General features: G+C 52.1%; 1 protein-coding gene across 1 annotated transcript in view; it reads right to left on the bottom strand.

The window, feature by feature from the left end:
• The window catches only part of PAPLN (papilin, proteoglycan like sulfated glycoprotein), a 33,015-nt gene extending 30,393 nt beyond the window's left edge, over positions 1-2,622 (bottom strand). Inside the window, exon 1 of the mRNA XM_081133374.1 lies at positions 2,558-2,622. Coding sequence (XP_080989500.1) covers positions 2,558-2,611 — 54 coding nt within the window. The 5' untranslated portion in view covers positions 2,612-2,622. The remainder of the gene's footprint in view (positions 1-2,557) is intronic.
• Between the last annotated feature and the right edge of the window lie 14,370 nt (positions 2,623-16,992).

The raw sequence follows: 16,992 nt of genomic DNA, 5'->3' as shown, positions 1-16,992 counted from the left end.
ACCAAGACCTGTCTGGATGTCAGTCTTGCTCCTGGAGCACAATCTACGGTAGGCAGTTACACAGACATGAGCAGAGCAAAGACAACAGGCCAGGTACAGAAGGTCATCAGGGTGGAAAGTCTGAGGTGACTAGCGATGGACAATTGTAGGGTGGGACCTTTCCCCCAGGGTGACACCATGCCTCCTGGGTGAACTTTCCTCCCCTAGCATAATTGCTGGTCATGCCGGTTGGACCCCTTGACCTTTCCTCCCTAGAGATAACATCTAGGCCTCAGTTGTATTTCAACTCCAGACCCAGAAAACCAAAACCAGGCCAGAGAACCCATGGCTGACCTCTGGACCAGCTGCATTGGATAATGACCCCTGCCCTGGTGCTGACCAATCAATCAGTGGAGACCGACACCCTGAAAGGACACACCTGGAAAACTGTTGAATATTCTATTGGGGTCTTCCCCTGGGACCTCCCCTAAAGTATCCACCCTTAAAACCTTAGGAAGGAGGCTCCAGCTCGCTCTCCTTCCAGGGAACACGCCAGCCTTTCCCCTACAGCCCCTACTCCTCCTCCCACCAGGTACATTACCATTAGCTTCCTCACTGGCAAGCTCCAAGGGCCCTTCTTTTACCTCCATAACCTGTTTCCTAAGCTCATTTCTTCTACCTCTGGTTTTATACAAATAAATGTTCTCTTATAGTTGGCTCTGAATTCTTTCCTAGACAGAACTCAAGTACCAAGGTTGTGGTTCCCGCCACCATAACAAATCCACCCTTCCCTTGCCCAGGGCTGGGCTTACTGGTGTGGACGAGGTAACAAGGGGCACCCCTCCCACCCAGCCACTTTCTGGGTGCCAAGATGGGGTGGGGAGAGAACTGGCCTGAACACAGGGCCTTACAAACATCCCCTTGCCTCACCCTCCCAGCACCTGTGAGGCCCAGGGCCACCAGCAGGCAGGATTGGGGAACCTAGCCTGCCAGATCCTGAAGCTGTGCCATCCACTACTCCAGGAAATAAAGCACATTCAGCCACGAGCAGCACAGGCACATTTTGTTTCCCCATAATTACCCAAACCACAAGCTGACGGTGTGAAGCTAGAATGAGCTGGCCCAGTCTACCCTCACCCTGGCCTGTCCTCACCTGCCTCCTGCTGCTCTCAGCACCCCACCCACTCCTGCAACTCCCACCCGGGGCAAAGAGCCCCCTTTCCCAGGGAACCAGCTGCCCAATGTGCACAGATGTGAAAGGGTATGAGAGAGAGGGCATGTGCGGGTGGGAGGCAAGGGGGCTGGAAGTTCCTGGCCTCAGGAAGCCTTCCCCGACAGGGGAGGGGTTGGGGGAGGCATATCTCTGCTTTATTCCTCTTTAATCCTCTATTCACTCAGTTCAAACTGACCCATCAGCACCAGAACAGCTGAAGAACTGCTGGGGGAACGTGTGGTGGATCCTGCCCCAGCTAGAACCACAACCAGGGGCAGCTGAGCAGTGAGCCTGAGCCACACCCTCCTCCAGACAGTGGAGGAGGGGGCAGGAGAGTTCTCAGCCCCACCGTCCCAGCCTCGGCTGAGATCACCACTGCTGAGGACGTAGGAGGCGGCTACTCAGGTGTTTCTAAGGTTGAAAGCACCTAATAGGACCCAGGGCACTTTGTGGACCTTGACTCATTTCATCTGCACGGCAACCTGTGGGTGGGCATTATTCCCCAAACTGAAGGAATTGGTGGCCTGGTGGTTTGCTTAGGGTCACACACTCTTAGTGGGTGTCTCTGGGTTTCATCCTGGGGTTTTGACACTGGTGCCATGAACCCTACAGAGCTGTGGCTGTTATGCACCCAGGTACCAGGAAGAAGCCTGCCCCAAGGACCTCAGATGTGGCATTTAGGGAGCAAGGACCATGGCATGGCAAAGTTGACTGTGGGAACCTGGCAGGTGGTGGAGAGGACCCGAGAAAGGAAGGCTCTATCCCACCCACCGCTCTGTGGCTTGTGCTGGATCGGTGGGGCTTTGGAGGAATGCCGGCTGCCCTCCGCTAATGCCCATCCCTGCCTGCCCTTCAGGGCTCTTCTCATCTTCAACTCACATTTCCACAGAGCAGCGTTTCCCTGCCCACCCCAAGGCAGCAGTTTCTGTCCTTTCTCTCTCACCTGCCTGCCTCACAGAGGGTGGGACAAGGCTGTGGGTCTTTCCTGGGGAGAGCTCTCTGCACCTCGGCTGGTGCCAGCATTGCCCCCCTCCTTCCACCCTGGAAGACCTCCCCAGGATTCCCAGCATTAGCTACACCCAGCACCTTCTAAAGGGGGGGGGGGGGGTGCTGGGAAGTTGCCATTCCTGCAATTGCAAACTGCACCCCCAGCCAAGGGAGCAGTTCTGGGCCCCTGGGGGTGAGCCGGCTCCAAGGTCCTACCTCTTTTCGAAGGAGCTCAGGCTGAGGGCTCGCCTCCTCCCACCCCATTTTCCTAGCCCTTGGCCCTCTCCTGGGGTTGTCGCCACGCCGAGGGGTGGGGGACTCCAGCGGGCACCCGCCTCCCCAGCAGGGTCGTCCGGGGCCGGGCAGGGCCGCACTCACCGAGGACCCGGGCGCCGGGGCCAGCAGCAGGGGCACGAGCAGGAGCAGCTGCATCTCGGCCTGCGGGAGACGTCGGCTTGGAGCGGGCGCGGCGAGCAGGCGCCGCCCCACCGGAGCCCGGCCTCCCGCGGCGGCTTCGACGGCGGGTGGGGGGGTCTCCCTCCCTTCCCACGCCCCACGGACGACCTGGAGACGCGCAGGGGGTCAGGGGAGAGGGGACGCCGCCCACACAGGGAGGGAGAAAAGGCCCGTCTTCCGCCGGCTTCCGAACGTTCGAGAGCAACTCGGTTCAGGGTTCCAGGGGGGAGGGGGAGAGGGCGACTGGAAACGCTGCGCGTTGAAAGACGGAGCTCAGATTTAAAGCAATCAGGCTCACTGCTTTAACTCAGCGAGAGATGCCTTTTTAAAAGCCATTCCGCGAGTTAAAAGCTCGTTAATATAGGTTTTAAAGAAGTCTCTTAGGACATTTTAAAAACTCAATTTAAATGCTTTAAAAATGTTAATCGTATCCTACTTTAAACCCAAGCCAGTGTTTCTGCGGACTGGGAAAGCTTCAGGGGCAAGTCCCTTAAGCAGAGTGTGTACAGAGTGCCTTGTGGAGGCGCGCGCGCGCGTGTGTGTGCAGTGTGGTGTGTGTGTGCAGTGTGGTGTGTGTGCAGTGCGGTGTGTGTGCAGTGTGGTGAGTGTGTGCAGTGTGGTGTGTGCGCAGTGGTGTGTGCAGTGTGTGGTGTGTGCGCAGTGTGTGGTGTGTGCGCAGTGTGGGGTGTGCGCAGTGTGGTGAATGTGCAGTGTGGTGTGTGTGCAGTGTGGTGTGTGTGCAGTGTGGTGTGTGTGCAGTGTGGTGAGTGTGTGCAGTGTGGTGTGTGCGCAGTGGTGTGTGCAGTGTGTGGTATGTGCGCAGTGTGTGGTGTGTGCGCAGTGTGGGGTGTGCGCAGTGTGGTGAATGTGCAGTGTGGTGTGTGTGCAGTGTGGTGTGTGTGCAGTGTGGTGCGTGCGCAGTGTGGTGTGTGTGCAGTGTGATGTGTGCGCAGTGTGGTGAGTGCGCAGTGGTGTGTGCGCAGTGGTGTGTGCAGTGTGGTGAATGTGCAGTGTGGTGTGTGCGCAGTGTGTGGTGTGCGCGCAGTGTGGTGTGTGTGCAGTGTGGTGAGTGTGCAGTGTGTGGTGTGTGCGCAGTGTGGTGAGTGTGCAGTGTGGTGTGTGCGCAGTGTGGTGTGTGTGCAGTGCGTGTACACGTATGTCCCTGTGCTGGAGAATGAAATAAGCAACGTGCCCCGTTCAGTACAAAACATCAAACGGGTACTGACTTGTACGCTTAAATTTCAAAATCTGTAATTCTACCAATGCTCTCTGTATTTTTAAAGTATGAACTGCCTTCCGTTTACAAAGGTAAAGCCGAGCAAACAGAAGCCGCGCCGGCAGAATTAACCCGGCTCGCCTCAGGACGACGCGTTCCGTTCATTTAGCACCGACAGGGATTCGCTTAGTCACGCCCCTCGCGGCCGTGGCGGCGGTTCCGGGGCCAGTGGGGGCGGCGGGCGGCGGGGGGGCGGCGTTACCGGGCGGGGGGGGGCCGAGGGACCGGTGAGGCTGGCCGGTCCGCGGCGGCCCTGAGGGCGGGCGCGCGGAGCTGAGGGAGCGCCTGCAGCCCCGACGCTTCCCCCGACGCGCCGCCTCCGCGGCCGCGCTCGCACCCCGCACCGCCACCCGCGGGCCCGGGAAGCGACGCCCTCCTCCGTCCGCCCCCACGCGAGGACCTTCCCGGGTCCGCCCGCCCCAGGAGGCAGCGGGCCCGCGGGTGCAGCGCCCAAAGGCGGCAAGCTGCCGCTCCCGACGGACCGGACTCCGGGGACCCAGGCCCGAGCCGCACCTCCGGGGAGGGGGCGCGCCGAGGACGACCGACGGCGGGAAGACCCAGAAGGCCGGAGGCGGCGGCGCCGGGCCGGGGTTGAGTCCGCCCGCCCGCCCGCCACCCGCCTCCGCGGCTCCCGCGGCTCCTTCCCGCCGGCGACCCGCAGCCGGCCCGAGGGCTCCCTCCGCGGTGCACAGAGCCGGGGGCGCGGGCCCTCGGGGTGGGAGCTCCCCGCTTCCCCGGCCCCGTTCTCCCTGCGGGGAGGCGGGCAGACGCCCGCGGCAGCCCCGGGTGAGCCGCCCGCCGCCTTCCTACCTGCCTCGGGGCGCCGGGCGTGCAGGGCTCAGGGCCGCCCCCCTGCGCCGGCCCAGCCCCAGCCCCGAGCCCGGCCCGGCCGCGCGGAACGCCCGCCGAGGCTGGACTCCCCCCGGGGCTGGCTGGCTCCCTCCCCGCCCCGCCCGGCGGGAGAACACGCCGCGGTGGAGAGACCCCCACAGGCGCCGGTGATGCCCAGGGCCTCCGTGCCCTCGGGCCTGGGCCGAGCCTTGGCCTGTCCTCCGCTCTTCGGGCACCGCTGTTTCACCTCTCCAGTCCCATTTCCGCTGTGCCCGAGCCTTCCAGTTCTGTGCCATCTCCCCTCCACACCCACCTTCCATACGACACATCTCTGTGTCCAGCCCCTGCTTATCTTTCCCCCCTGAATTCTATACTCTGGCCACGACCGAGTTTTTCCACACATGCTGCTGGCTTTTCCCACTGCCCACCACCCAGCTGGCTTTTCCCACTGCCCAGAATGCACTCTGGAAACCCCCTCTGCCAAGCAAACTCCTACTCATCCCTCAAGGCCCAGGTCAAATGTCATCTTCTCTGGACGCCCCTCCCCCCACACAAACGCCACAGCCAGCAGAGCCCGCGGCCCCTGCTCTCAATCCCTGTCTGCTATGGTTGACACAGGGCACATCACACTGCGGGGATCTGAGTCTCCCTGACTCAGCTGCGAGGTCCCACCGGATAAAGCCTGCATCCCTATCACCTATGCGCAGGGCACTAGTTGGGATCAAGGTAGGGGCTCAACAGATGTGATCAATATTTCCTTTCCTGGTTGTCCTTTTTCTCAACCAAGGCACTCTGCCTGCCATCCCTTTTGTGGAGCTGGACATCACCTACCCAGGAATATAGCGCTGGCCCTGGGGCATTTGGGAGGTGGGAGGTCCCTTCAGCTTCCTCTGCTTCTGCCTTTAGACCCTTGCCTACCCCAGCCACAGCTGCCCCTGGGGCAGAGAACAGTCACCAGTGGAGAGCTCACCTCCTCTTAAGTCCCCCAGCTCCTGCAGGTCATCTCCCTGGGCCACAGTGGATGCTCAGACAAAATGCTCACTGAAACAGCATTCTGAATCTGACCCATTTCTTACCTATCAATGGGGAGAGGAGCAGCAGCAGCTGTGTAGCAGGCGCCCCTGGGGACTTGTGTGAATTCTTAGGCAAAGATAAAGCTTGGCAGAGAAAAGGGAGTGGAATTACCCAAAGCCTCGCTAGAAAAGGAAAATAGTTTCTTCCATTCAAAAAGCTCCACTCCCTGCCCCAATCAGCCAGGAATTTTCTGAGCTTGGTCAAAGGTCCCCTGTAAAGTGGGAGGAATCGGCTTCTCCTGCATCTTCCGAATCTGTTGTTTTTCCTCTGTGATCCCTTCTTCTTAGATTCCCAGGCCCATGATTTCTTACACCCCACTCAGCTGCAAAGATGACCCAGAATTTCGGGAGGGAGAACCTGCACACGGTGCTCAGAGACAACGTTGGACCCACTAGCCAGGCTCCAGCAGTTACTGGCTTGGGAAAGGACTTGTCTTTAAAACCTCAAATCCTGCTCTTCAAAAGGATGTTGTGAGCAGAACCCCAGCACGTAATTGTTGTGCACCAACAAATGATATACACAATTGGTGTGTACACACAAAAAAAGGTGGCTTAGAAAGAAGATTCCAGGAAAAAGTGTGAGATCATCCCTCCCATTGTAACTTCCCCTCTGCACTGGCCCTGAGCCACTCACTAGCTGCAGGACATTCCCTTCCACTTGGGGCTTGGGAGTAGCCCACGGAACAGCCCTGGGAGGCAGAGAGACCTGGGTTGGGAACCTGCTCTGCCTCTCATTGTGTGTGAACTTGTCATGTCACCTCCTTAAGCCTCAACTGGCTCACTTGAGCTTCACACAGAAGGTGACAAAGTAACTGGCTCTGTAAGGTTCCTACTAGGTGCTCAATAAAAGTTACTTCCTTCTGCCCCATGCTCCCTCCACCTGTATCCCGGATTCCCTACACCTCGGTGAGCTCTGCAGATTGCAGATCCAGGGCCATCCCAAGAAGTGGCCAGATCTCTTTGTGAGGTTGGGTTGGGATGGAAAGCTGGAGAGAAGAGGAAGAGGGGAAAACCCCAAGAGCTTCGGGGCTCCCAGGAGGCACCTCCTCCAAGAAGCCATACCTACACTTGCCTCTGTGCACTTGAGAACTACTACAGCTGTACATTTGTCTCTTTCTCCCTCTAACTTGTGAACTTTGCAAGGGCAGGGATTTGTCTCTTTCATCTCTGTACCCTGTACCAGGGGTTTGTGGTGCTCCTGAAGGTGTCCCTCAAGAGAGCAGGGTGTGAGTGACAGCCTCCAGCAGCCACACCTCAAGTCTACATCCTGAAGGCTCTCTGCTCCTACTCTCTCCCGTTTATGTTCCCTGGCATTTCCCCCAATAGATCTCTGCACATCTAACCTGACCTGACACACAGTGTTCTTGGTTGCAAACCACAGAAAGAACTTCATTAACTGAAACAGAAAAGTGGCTCAGAGGAAGGACATGGGAACTCACAGAATGGACAGGAAGCTGGAGAATCAGGCACACAAGTGGGCTGGAACCCCTGCCAAGGTCATAGTTCATGGCCCAGGAGCAGTTCTGGTTAGGACCTGTCTTGCTGGACACCAAACTACTGTGACCATCACTTGAGGCAACACTGATCCATGCTACCCCCAGAAACGGTCCTGGCAGACTCCAACGCCAACAGGAGCAGGCCTGCACCCTGACTGCCAGGGCCTGAGGAAGGAGAAGTGGCAGCTTCCCCAGATGGGAAGTCCAGATGCGGGGCCGCCTCCAGAAAGCAAGTGTCCACTCTCTCCCTGCAGCTCAGAGCACGCAGTATTTGTTGAACTGAACTTAGAAAATGTTACTTCTTCCTTCATTTTTGTTTTGTTTTTGGTTGTCTACTCATTTATTCATTCCTTGCATATATTTGAGAGCCCTCTCTGTGCCAGAGCTGGGGAGAGACCCGCTCAGTGGAGGAAAAGTGCTGTTTTGTGGCATTTATCAGTTTCCAGGGCGTGAGTACCCCAGGGCTGTTTGCAAGCTACAAAGGTGATGTCATTAGACGCAGAGTTGGGAAGAGATGCACCATCAGCTCTCCCAAGGTGGGGGCTCCAACACACTGATTGTCCTGCCCTTGGGGAGTTTACATTCTAGTGGGGCACTGCATTCTAATGCGTGTTCATTTAGAATAAATGAATCTCTCAACCTGAACATTCAGCTATTTCCACTATAAAAGTCACAGAACCTATGACAGCCCACTAGCAATTCAAGAGGAAAAAAGAACACCTCACACTTAAGGATTCTTCCATTAATCAGTCTGCCTTCTCCCACCCTCCAACACATTTCCCTTGATAGAGTCATTCAAGGCCAGGGTGCGGGAGGAGAGTGTTAAAACACTCAGTGCCAGTCTGCCCCTCAACTTGTTGCTACGCTTCCAGATCCCACGCCAATCCTCTTTCCTGCCTCTTGCTGCCCTAAACCAGTCAGGACCTTGAAATACCCAACAAGACCACGAGAGTGAGGGCAACACTCAGTGTATCTGACAAGGGGCTGTCATAAGATAAGCCACCGGGCCCCTGGAGCTGGGACAGAAGTATAGCTCCGGACCCTTCCCGCAGATGTGAGGGCCATCCAGAGAGAAAGAACAGAATTGCTGGGATGTCCCTCGGTGACATGGCGCCTGATGTGTACTCATCCCATCTGCTCCACCCTGAATCCAGGTCCTCGGAAAGGGAGCCAGGAGGAGGGTGAGGCCATGTGAGGAAACTGGAGTTGGGGCAGGACACTGCTGTGGGGCAGGAGACCAGAGCCAGAGCAGCAAAGACGACAGAAAGGTAGGGGCTTTTCAGAAAACCTGCCCTGATTGGCTCCCATCCAGCAGCCCCAGCCTCAGAGATCTCATCCCCTTCCCTCTACGTGGGAACACATGCACACAGGCACACACGCAATGCAAGCATCTGGGCTACAGTCTCCTCTGGAGAAGAGTCACCTGAACTCTTGAGCCCACGGTCCCCCACCCTCCGCTTCCTGAGTAGGACAGCGGCTGGGGACCCAGGCCAATGAAGGTCAGTGTGTGGGGGGGTGGCCAGCCTGCAGAGCACAGGTCTGAACGGTCCTGCTCAGCTCAGGGTGGGTGCCCTGTCCTCCAGAGCAAATCTGGTGTCCTGTGGCTGAGCAGGGCTGGCTTCAGGGCTCAATCGTTGCACAAAGAGGGCAGGAAAGCAGGCAGGTCATCAGTTTCTTGTCGGCTTATCAAGCTCGTCTCAGATCCTACACTCAGCAGCTCAGCGTCTCGTGCTCTGTTGCTGCTGTCCTGGTGGGCTGCTAGGCAGGGATTCTTGAGTAGGACCCCAGAGGCCAGCAGCCAGTGCTTTGTGGATACTTTCCTCCCCATGTCTCTCCACCACATTCCCAGGCACTCTCATCTCCTATGCTCTATTTGGATGATTCTCAGCCCAGAAACTGAGCGGTATCTTTGCCTTGTGCCAAAGGCCTGCACACTTTACTCAGAAAGTCAGAGGACCAGATCCTTGCAATTCAGAAACAGACTTCCCAAAGCTCAACTTCAGTTAGGGGAAATCCTACTAATGTCATTCTTTGCAGAGTTTCTCTAACTTCAGCAATGTTCGGACCTGTTGTCCTGGACCCCTACTTTAGAATAAAATTCCACTTAAAACTAAGTCTAAGCTCTTTATTTTTACAGCTTTTCTATAATTATAATCCTATTACATATGTCTAGGTCCCAGTCCCTTACCAGAAACTCTTGTGGTCAAATGTGTTTCAAAATTGAGAACTTTTCAGATTTTAGGAGTTTCTAAACTGTACATGATATACCTCCCCCAACAGGGTCCAGAATCAAAACCAACCAACCAAAAAGTACGACATAAAAAACTATGCACACGCTCCCAGCTCTGCAGAAAAACATAATAGTCACCTACACAGGACAAATCAAGGTTCTCAATAGCCTCTCAGAGTTCAGACAGGCCAGGTCTCACAAATTCATGGGGAACCTTTCAGTTTTCAGAGCCTTTTGAATTTCATAATTACCAATTAGGGATTGTAGATCTGTACAAATTTAACACAACATAACCTCAGAGCAAATGGGAGCCTGGTTAGTAACATTAGCACAATGTGCAGACGACAGTGGTCTGCTGAATCCCATCACGGTTGGCGCCCTGCTTATGGGCCTGAGCATGGGAGGCAACAGGGGTGGGGAATGTGAAACCTCTTCACTCAGGCAGCCGGGGCTGGGGTCTGGCATCAACCCTTGCTGGCCCAGACATCTCTAGCAAGTTAACTTTCATTCGTGGCCATCTCTTCATTTTCAAAAGAAGACAATAGATTAATGTAAATGATAATAAATACGAGGCCCTGTCCGGGTAGCTCAGTTGGTTAGAGGGTTGTCCCGATATGCCAAGGTCGCGTGTTCAATCCCCGGTCAGGGCACTACAAGAATCTACCGATGAATGCATAAATAAGTGGAACAACAAATCTCTATCAACTTAAAATACTTAAAAATAAATAATAAAATTAAAAATTTCCAAGACACAGCAGCAGCTTTAGAGAGAAATTTTGAGAAATGTCACTCTGGATTACAAAGGAGAAAATGGACGCCCAGAGAGGGGACCCAGAAACAGGTCTCCAGCGCCCCTCTGACCTGGAGGTAAGAAGCTTAGGCTCTGGCCCCAGCCCTCCCTGGGTTGGGCCAGCCTCTCCCACTTTCTTGCTGTGTATGAGTCTGGGACTGTCACTCATCTTCTCAAAGCTTCCACTTTTCTCAACTGTAAAATGAGGATAACAAGCCCCTACTCAAGAGTGGGGTGAAGGTGACCAAGACAATGCTTGTGATGGGCTTAGCGCAGTGTCTGGGGCATATTCATAGTAAATGTTCAATAGACATTGGTTTTATGGGGCAAGTACGTTCCTCAGGAGCTTTTCTTGGTTAAATGAGGGGTAAGTAGAAGTATTAAGAACTGCACTATCCTTTATTCCTCTCACATCAACATGGTGACACTGACCCAGGACAAAGCCATACATTTCTCAAGATGTCACAAATGTGTTCTAGGGGCAGGAATCCTGTTTGGATTCCACCCTGACCACCAATTTATAAATACTGATCTCTTAAGCAGATAAGGCCAATTGACTTCAGGCTCCACAGGGCCTTGTAAACAAGGGCAAAACTGGTTAATGTTTGTTCTTTCTTAAAACATGTTTCCACACACATGCCCTGTTAATCATCCTGCATGGAAATCCCCTTCTGTGGACCCAGAATCCACTGTTTACTTCATTTATTCACCAGACGTTGATTGAGCAATTCCTAGGAGCCAGGGATGGAACAGTGAATACATGCACCCCGCTCCCTTACCTCCCAGGGAAGCTGGCTGCCACACCTCGGGGAGCAGGGCACCCTCCTGAGGAAGGCACTCCCCACGGTCTGTGTGAATCTGCCCGCGTGGCTCCCCTCATCTGGCTCACAGGCACCAGGGTAAACAAGACGTTTTCCTCTGCCAGCTTCCCTGTGCGGGGAGCCAGTCTGCACACAAAGGCTGCCTTGCTCTGAGAATGACAGAAAGTGTGTTGGGGTTGTGGGGGAGCCTCAGGAACATCAAACCTGAGGGAAATGGAGGGAAGAAGCAGGGCAGGGGTTGGGGGGACTCCCCCGAGCCAGAGACAATCCTGGGGCTGGGCGGTGAGAAACAGGCGGGGATGCGGCAGAGAGGGGTGAGTCAGGGAGGGGCTGTGGTAAACAGCTGGGTTGGCTGAGTTCCCAGTGGGGAGATGAGGCCAGACTTGTCTCCAGCCCCAGGAGCAGGGGCCTGGCCAGGGGGCGCCAGGCCTTGCCTTCCTCCCCGCCTGTCCCCCCAGCAGGCTGGAGCGCTGCCAGGGAGAGACTGGCAGAGCCTTCCAAGCAGCCAGAGGCTGGTGGGGAGGGGACCCAGAGTACTTCCTGCTGGGGACACATCAGCATGGCCTGGCAAAGTGGCTGGCTGGCTGGAGGCCCCCAAACCTGGTCTGGGGTGAACTCCCACTGGGATGTGTACTTTCCGGGTCAGATCATCCGCCTCCCCTCACAAAAATGTTTACCAGTGCCCTTGACTTGAAAACAAAAATCAATTGTCAGATGCTTGGAGTGCCTCAGTGAATCATGTCTTTAATGACTGAAGTTGCATAATCACTTGTAGCAAATCTGTGACTTACCTCATGGATTTATCTGTAGCACAGAGGGAAAAGGGGGAATTCTGATCCTTGCCCACTAGAAAGAGAGTCCCCCAAAGGGTGGCCTGCTACATGTAGATGGGGGACAGAGGACTCAGGTTCCTATCCCTCCCTGTCTCTGGGGTCATTACCATGGGCCCATCTGACACAAAATGGGCACTTCGGCTTCCAGGGCAGTTTCCTACATCACCAGGGAGTCAAACAGGTTGTGCCATCAACGGCGGTGCATGAACCCCCAGGCAGGCTGGCTTCACTGTGGGAACCCGACAACAGCTAAAGGCCCTTACATATCCAGGGAACTCACTTCTGAATGCCCACTGCAGTAATCTGAGAGCCCAAGTAGCCACATCAACAAAATGGGAAGTCCGGCCCACCTCTCCCAGCCCTGCCCTAGAGAGCATAGAAATCAGAATGAAGGCAGACACCGTCACGGTGTCCTCAGACTGGGCCCATGCAGGTTACCCAGGAGAGAAGAGCCCTTCCCTCTCCACTGGGACATTTCAGTCCTCAAGCCTGATGATGCTCTCAAACACCGTGGCCTCTGGCTGGGTTATTTCAGAGCTGAGCCCTGAACCAGGAGGCGAAGGTAGGGAGGTTGGGTTAGGAGTCTCCCAAACAAAGTTTCCCAGGCAGATCTCCAGGATGGCACAGAGGTCATTTTCAACATTTCAGAAGTAATCACACATTCACATTTACCTGACTCATGCAAGTTAAAACCCAGTCATCTCACTAAACAATTAAATGTAATGCTGTTTTATAGTATATATAAGAAAATTTGATTTGTAAACTGAAAAACAAATTATTACCTGAGTTATAGTTCTTGATGGACAAAATCCTAGGTGCAGGATTAAGTCCCAAAAATCTCTCCTAAATTTCCTTGGCAGGTATTTGAGAGACTATGAATCCGTCACTGTGATAGCCAAGTCTGGAGGGATTGCCTACCATTAAAGAACTCCTTAACTTCAGGTATGTAAGTGTAGTATAAATATATCATCTAGCTCTGTGTTGTTTCCACTTTTAAATCTTTGTACATATATACCTTTGACTTTAGTGGTTCTTGACTAGGTCTTCTACCCAAGAAAACTAATCACAGACATCATTTTACCTGCAGCCCACCTCGAGTTATGCTGTGAGTAAAAGGGTAACAGAATCCTTTCCTTTTTTGCATGAGGAATTGACTCTGGGTTATTACACAAGTTTAGAAGAGAAAAAAAACAGAGGGATCAAGAGTATGTCACCCAAGAATTAGGTCTCCCACAAACCTGGTTTCTGAGGCTCTTCCGTCTCTCCCCTTTAGAGGGCCCGGCATATCAGGCATAGAAGTGCCACCCATGCAAGAGGGTCAATCTGTCAGGCATGGCGGGCCCTGTGGTAGGTCAGGGCACTTGACATTTAATGAAGGAGATATATGCTAAGTAAATATGGAAACAGATTTGGTTTTCTAGTTGAGTTTTCTTTTGGATAAATCATTATAACTCAAAAACCAATGATCCTTGGGTACCCCCCTATTCTTCCTTCCTGATGTTAGTGTATGTTCTTTTCCTTCTTGCCAATTCAGAACCTTCCCTTCTTCCCAAATTTGGTTCAAACTTTGTTTCTGGAGAAAACTCTGATCTTAAATGTAATACTGTTTTATAGTATATATAAGAAAATTCGATTTGTAAATTGAAAAACAAATTATTACCTGAGTTATAGTTCTTGATGGACAAAAACCTAGGTGCAGGATTAAGTCCCAAAAATCTCTCCTAAACTTGTGTAATAACCCTCTTTTGTGGGTCTCTCATTTGCCCTACATTCCCATTCAAATTCAATGCAGTGAGTCAACATTGTGCTGCTTATAGTCAAGGACACTGTCATTTCACTTTTAACCAGATCCTAGCTAAGCTCCTGGTTGGCAGGGTGCCCTGCCCCCCTCCCCCTCTGCCCCAGGGAGAATGGTTGGGCTACAGAAAACTAGTACTTACCTAGTGATACAGAAAATCTGGCCTCATTACTCTCGCTCCTCAATCCTGCTCCAGGCATTCTTCACTCTCAGGGCCCCAAAAATCAGATACCTCTCCCAGCCGAGGACAAATCATCATGCCTCTGTGGTGGACTCCACTGACACTGCCTACAAGATCACAAAAGCAATGATGCCTGATTCCCAAAGGAGGAAACAGGTGCCTTTCCTGTTTCTTGGTGCCCTTAGCCACTGTAGCCAGGAACACATTTATCTTTTATACGCTTCTTCTGAAGACAAGTCAGCTTTGGTTTTTCTGCCACAAGTTTGTTTCTGCTCAGTAATTCCCAACAGTGTGTGCTATTCACTGTTTAGAAACAAGAGGTTTGGTGGAGTTTGGGGACAGTGTTAAGACAATCTATGCTTTACCAGGTCAACAAAAGTAATGTTGGTGTTTTCCATTGACATGACCTACATAATAATTTTTAAAAGATAATCCTCTAGCACGTGAAATATTTGCATTGTATTGCAACATACATGTCCTGTAAGTTGTTGTTTTGACAGGTTTTACATTCATTTATTTTCAGAAACTAAGGATTAAGCATAATCATGTGGAAGCATTTCATAGATTTAATATTGCACCCTTCAGAGGTATGGCCTATTATCCTTACCATGTGCTCTGGGTGAAGGACGGAAACAATGCATGTGTGTTTCTAAACTGTTTCCCGATCACTGCTGAACACTTCTCTCAGTTACATAGCGTACTACTTTCACGTAAGAAAACTTGCACAGCTGGGTCCATGTGGGCTTTATTCATTTCACAAGCAGGAAAATCTGCAACTGTCTATCAAAATAAGATCTTACCAAGAATTTGAATGGTATTTAAAAAATATGTATTCAGTCTGCCTGACTCATGTACAAAGCAAAAGCCAGACAATCAACACGCGAAAGTCAATGATCCTGCGGAGCCCGCATCCCAGCCCTACCAATTGCACAGGAAACAGAACAGTCCTGTACTCATTCCTCCAGACAGTCGAGTTTGAAGCGGCCCTGTTGCAAAGATTATTTATTTTAAAAGGAAAATTGCTTTCTGGGAACTCTTTCCTGCTACACAGATAAGACTAAAGTGCTAACATGACACTCCAGGGCCCAGAGGGACCCAACTACTTCCTCAGGGCAATGTTGCAGCTGCCTGAGGCCCTGGGAAACGGCTCTGAATTCAAGAAAGAGGTTCGTTTCAGCTCCAGGCTGATTTTTTTTTTTTAATATATCTTTATTAGTTTCAGAGAGAGGAAGGGAGAGGGAGAGAGAGGAACATCAATGATGAGAGAGTCACTGATCGGCTGCCTTCTGCATGCCCCTGACTGGGGATCGAGCCTGCAACCTGGGCATGTGCCCTGACTGGGAATCGAACCGCGATCTGCTGTATCCCAGGTCAATGCTCAACCGCTGAGCCACCCCAGCCAGGCCAGGCTGATTTTTAATACACACGTTTGAGGTGTTTCCTACAGAGGGGAGAACTGTTCAGATGATGCCATCCAGATGATTTGGGACATGGGCATGATGGCAGCCTTGCTGGCAGTTTCAACGAGGGTTGTGAAGAGCTGAAACCATTATTTTTCATCTCCTGTGCTTTGGGAATTTAAAAACAGGAACAATCACAAGGATCACTTCTGCGCTCAAACTTAAGATGGTGATGGTTCTTCCCAGGGCAAAACCAAATGTCCAGTTTTCAAGTCTCTTCCCAAACTCAACATTCACAACACTCTTGGAGGTGAAAATGGTAGGTGGAGTGTTCTTTATAGACTATCCAAAAGCAAATTTAGAGAAAAAGGAGTACTTGACTGAAAGGATGCATTTCTGGAAGAATCAAATCACCTTTTTAACATCAATTTTATAAGCCCTCAATGATAGTAACTGTGACAGGGGTTCCTGACAAGTACCCAATATTTTAGAGAAGTTCAGGACGCATATACCTGAGAACAAGAGACTAGAGCGTCGCTCTGAGGGCAGATCTTACCATCGTTGCACCTTTAGGCTCCAGCACCATGGAAGAGACTGGGCAGATCTTTTCATAGTGGCGTTGGAACGCTTTCTTCCAGGGCTAGATCGCAGGTGGGGAAATATGCACGGCTGGGCACCGGGGAGTCAAGATCAGAGGCTTCCTCGAGAAGCCTGGCCCTGGAGGATCTTATGTGGTGGCTTAACTTCTGTTTCACATTCTACACATGATGAACAAGACAACATATGTAAGGTTTTCTGAGGCTCAGTAAAGGACAAATACTAAACATGTTAGTTGTTCAGGCATCTGTTATGGAAGGAGGGCTTTTAAAACCAAGGAAAACTTTTAGAAATGGGGATCCAGGAGTTTAAAAGGGAAAACACCATCTGTTTAGTTGTTGCTTTGGTAGTGAAATCAGTAATTTGCTCAATTATGTTTCAAGTTGCTTAGAAAGCTTCCATTTTTTCTGATCAAGAAATTTAACCATTTATAGTGAGAGCCATGACCACACACTAACCGACTGAGAATCAAAAATAGGAAAGTGAACCCTTCCTCTTTGGAGAAACTACAAATCTTCCAAATGCGGTTGGTACTTCCATCGGTTAGCTTGCAGCACCATTCTGTATATAAACACTTTATTCTGTCAGCCAGTCGGACCCAGACATTAGTGGTCACTTTTTCCTACTGTTTCCTTCCTTTTACTGAGCTGGCCATGCTTTATCATTTGTGTTGCTGGCTCCACAGCCGCCCCTGCCTGTGTGAGGGCACATCCTCAGTGGAATTGCTGCTGTTCTCTCTAGTGAGTCGATTTTTCATGGTAGAAGACAAGCATTTTGATATTTCAGAAACAACTGAACTGATTCTAAAAACGACTTGGAAAATAGTTCTGTGTCTCAGATTGGTGATTTAAAGAACAAGATGTGTTTTCTCTGTGCTGAGATGTGGTTCCATCCTCTAGAAAGTGACAGGTTTACATCAGTCTTTCTACATAGGACAAAACAACATACACCACATATCCTCTTCTGAGAGGACCCTTGCATAGGTAAGCTACTCTAGATCCGGGCTCTCAAGATGGCTTCAAATCAGACTG

Source organism: Miniopterus schreibersii (genome assembly GCF_964146895.1).
Source record: "Miniopterus schreibersii genome assembly, chromosome: 1".
Taxonomy (NCBI): domain Eukaryota; kingdom Metazoa; phylum Chordata; class Mammalia; order Chiroptera; family Miniopteridae; genus Miniopterus; species Miniopterus schreibersii.
Note: the sequence above shows the minus strand (reverse complement) of the source record. Positions and strands in the feature narration are given on the sequence as shown.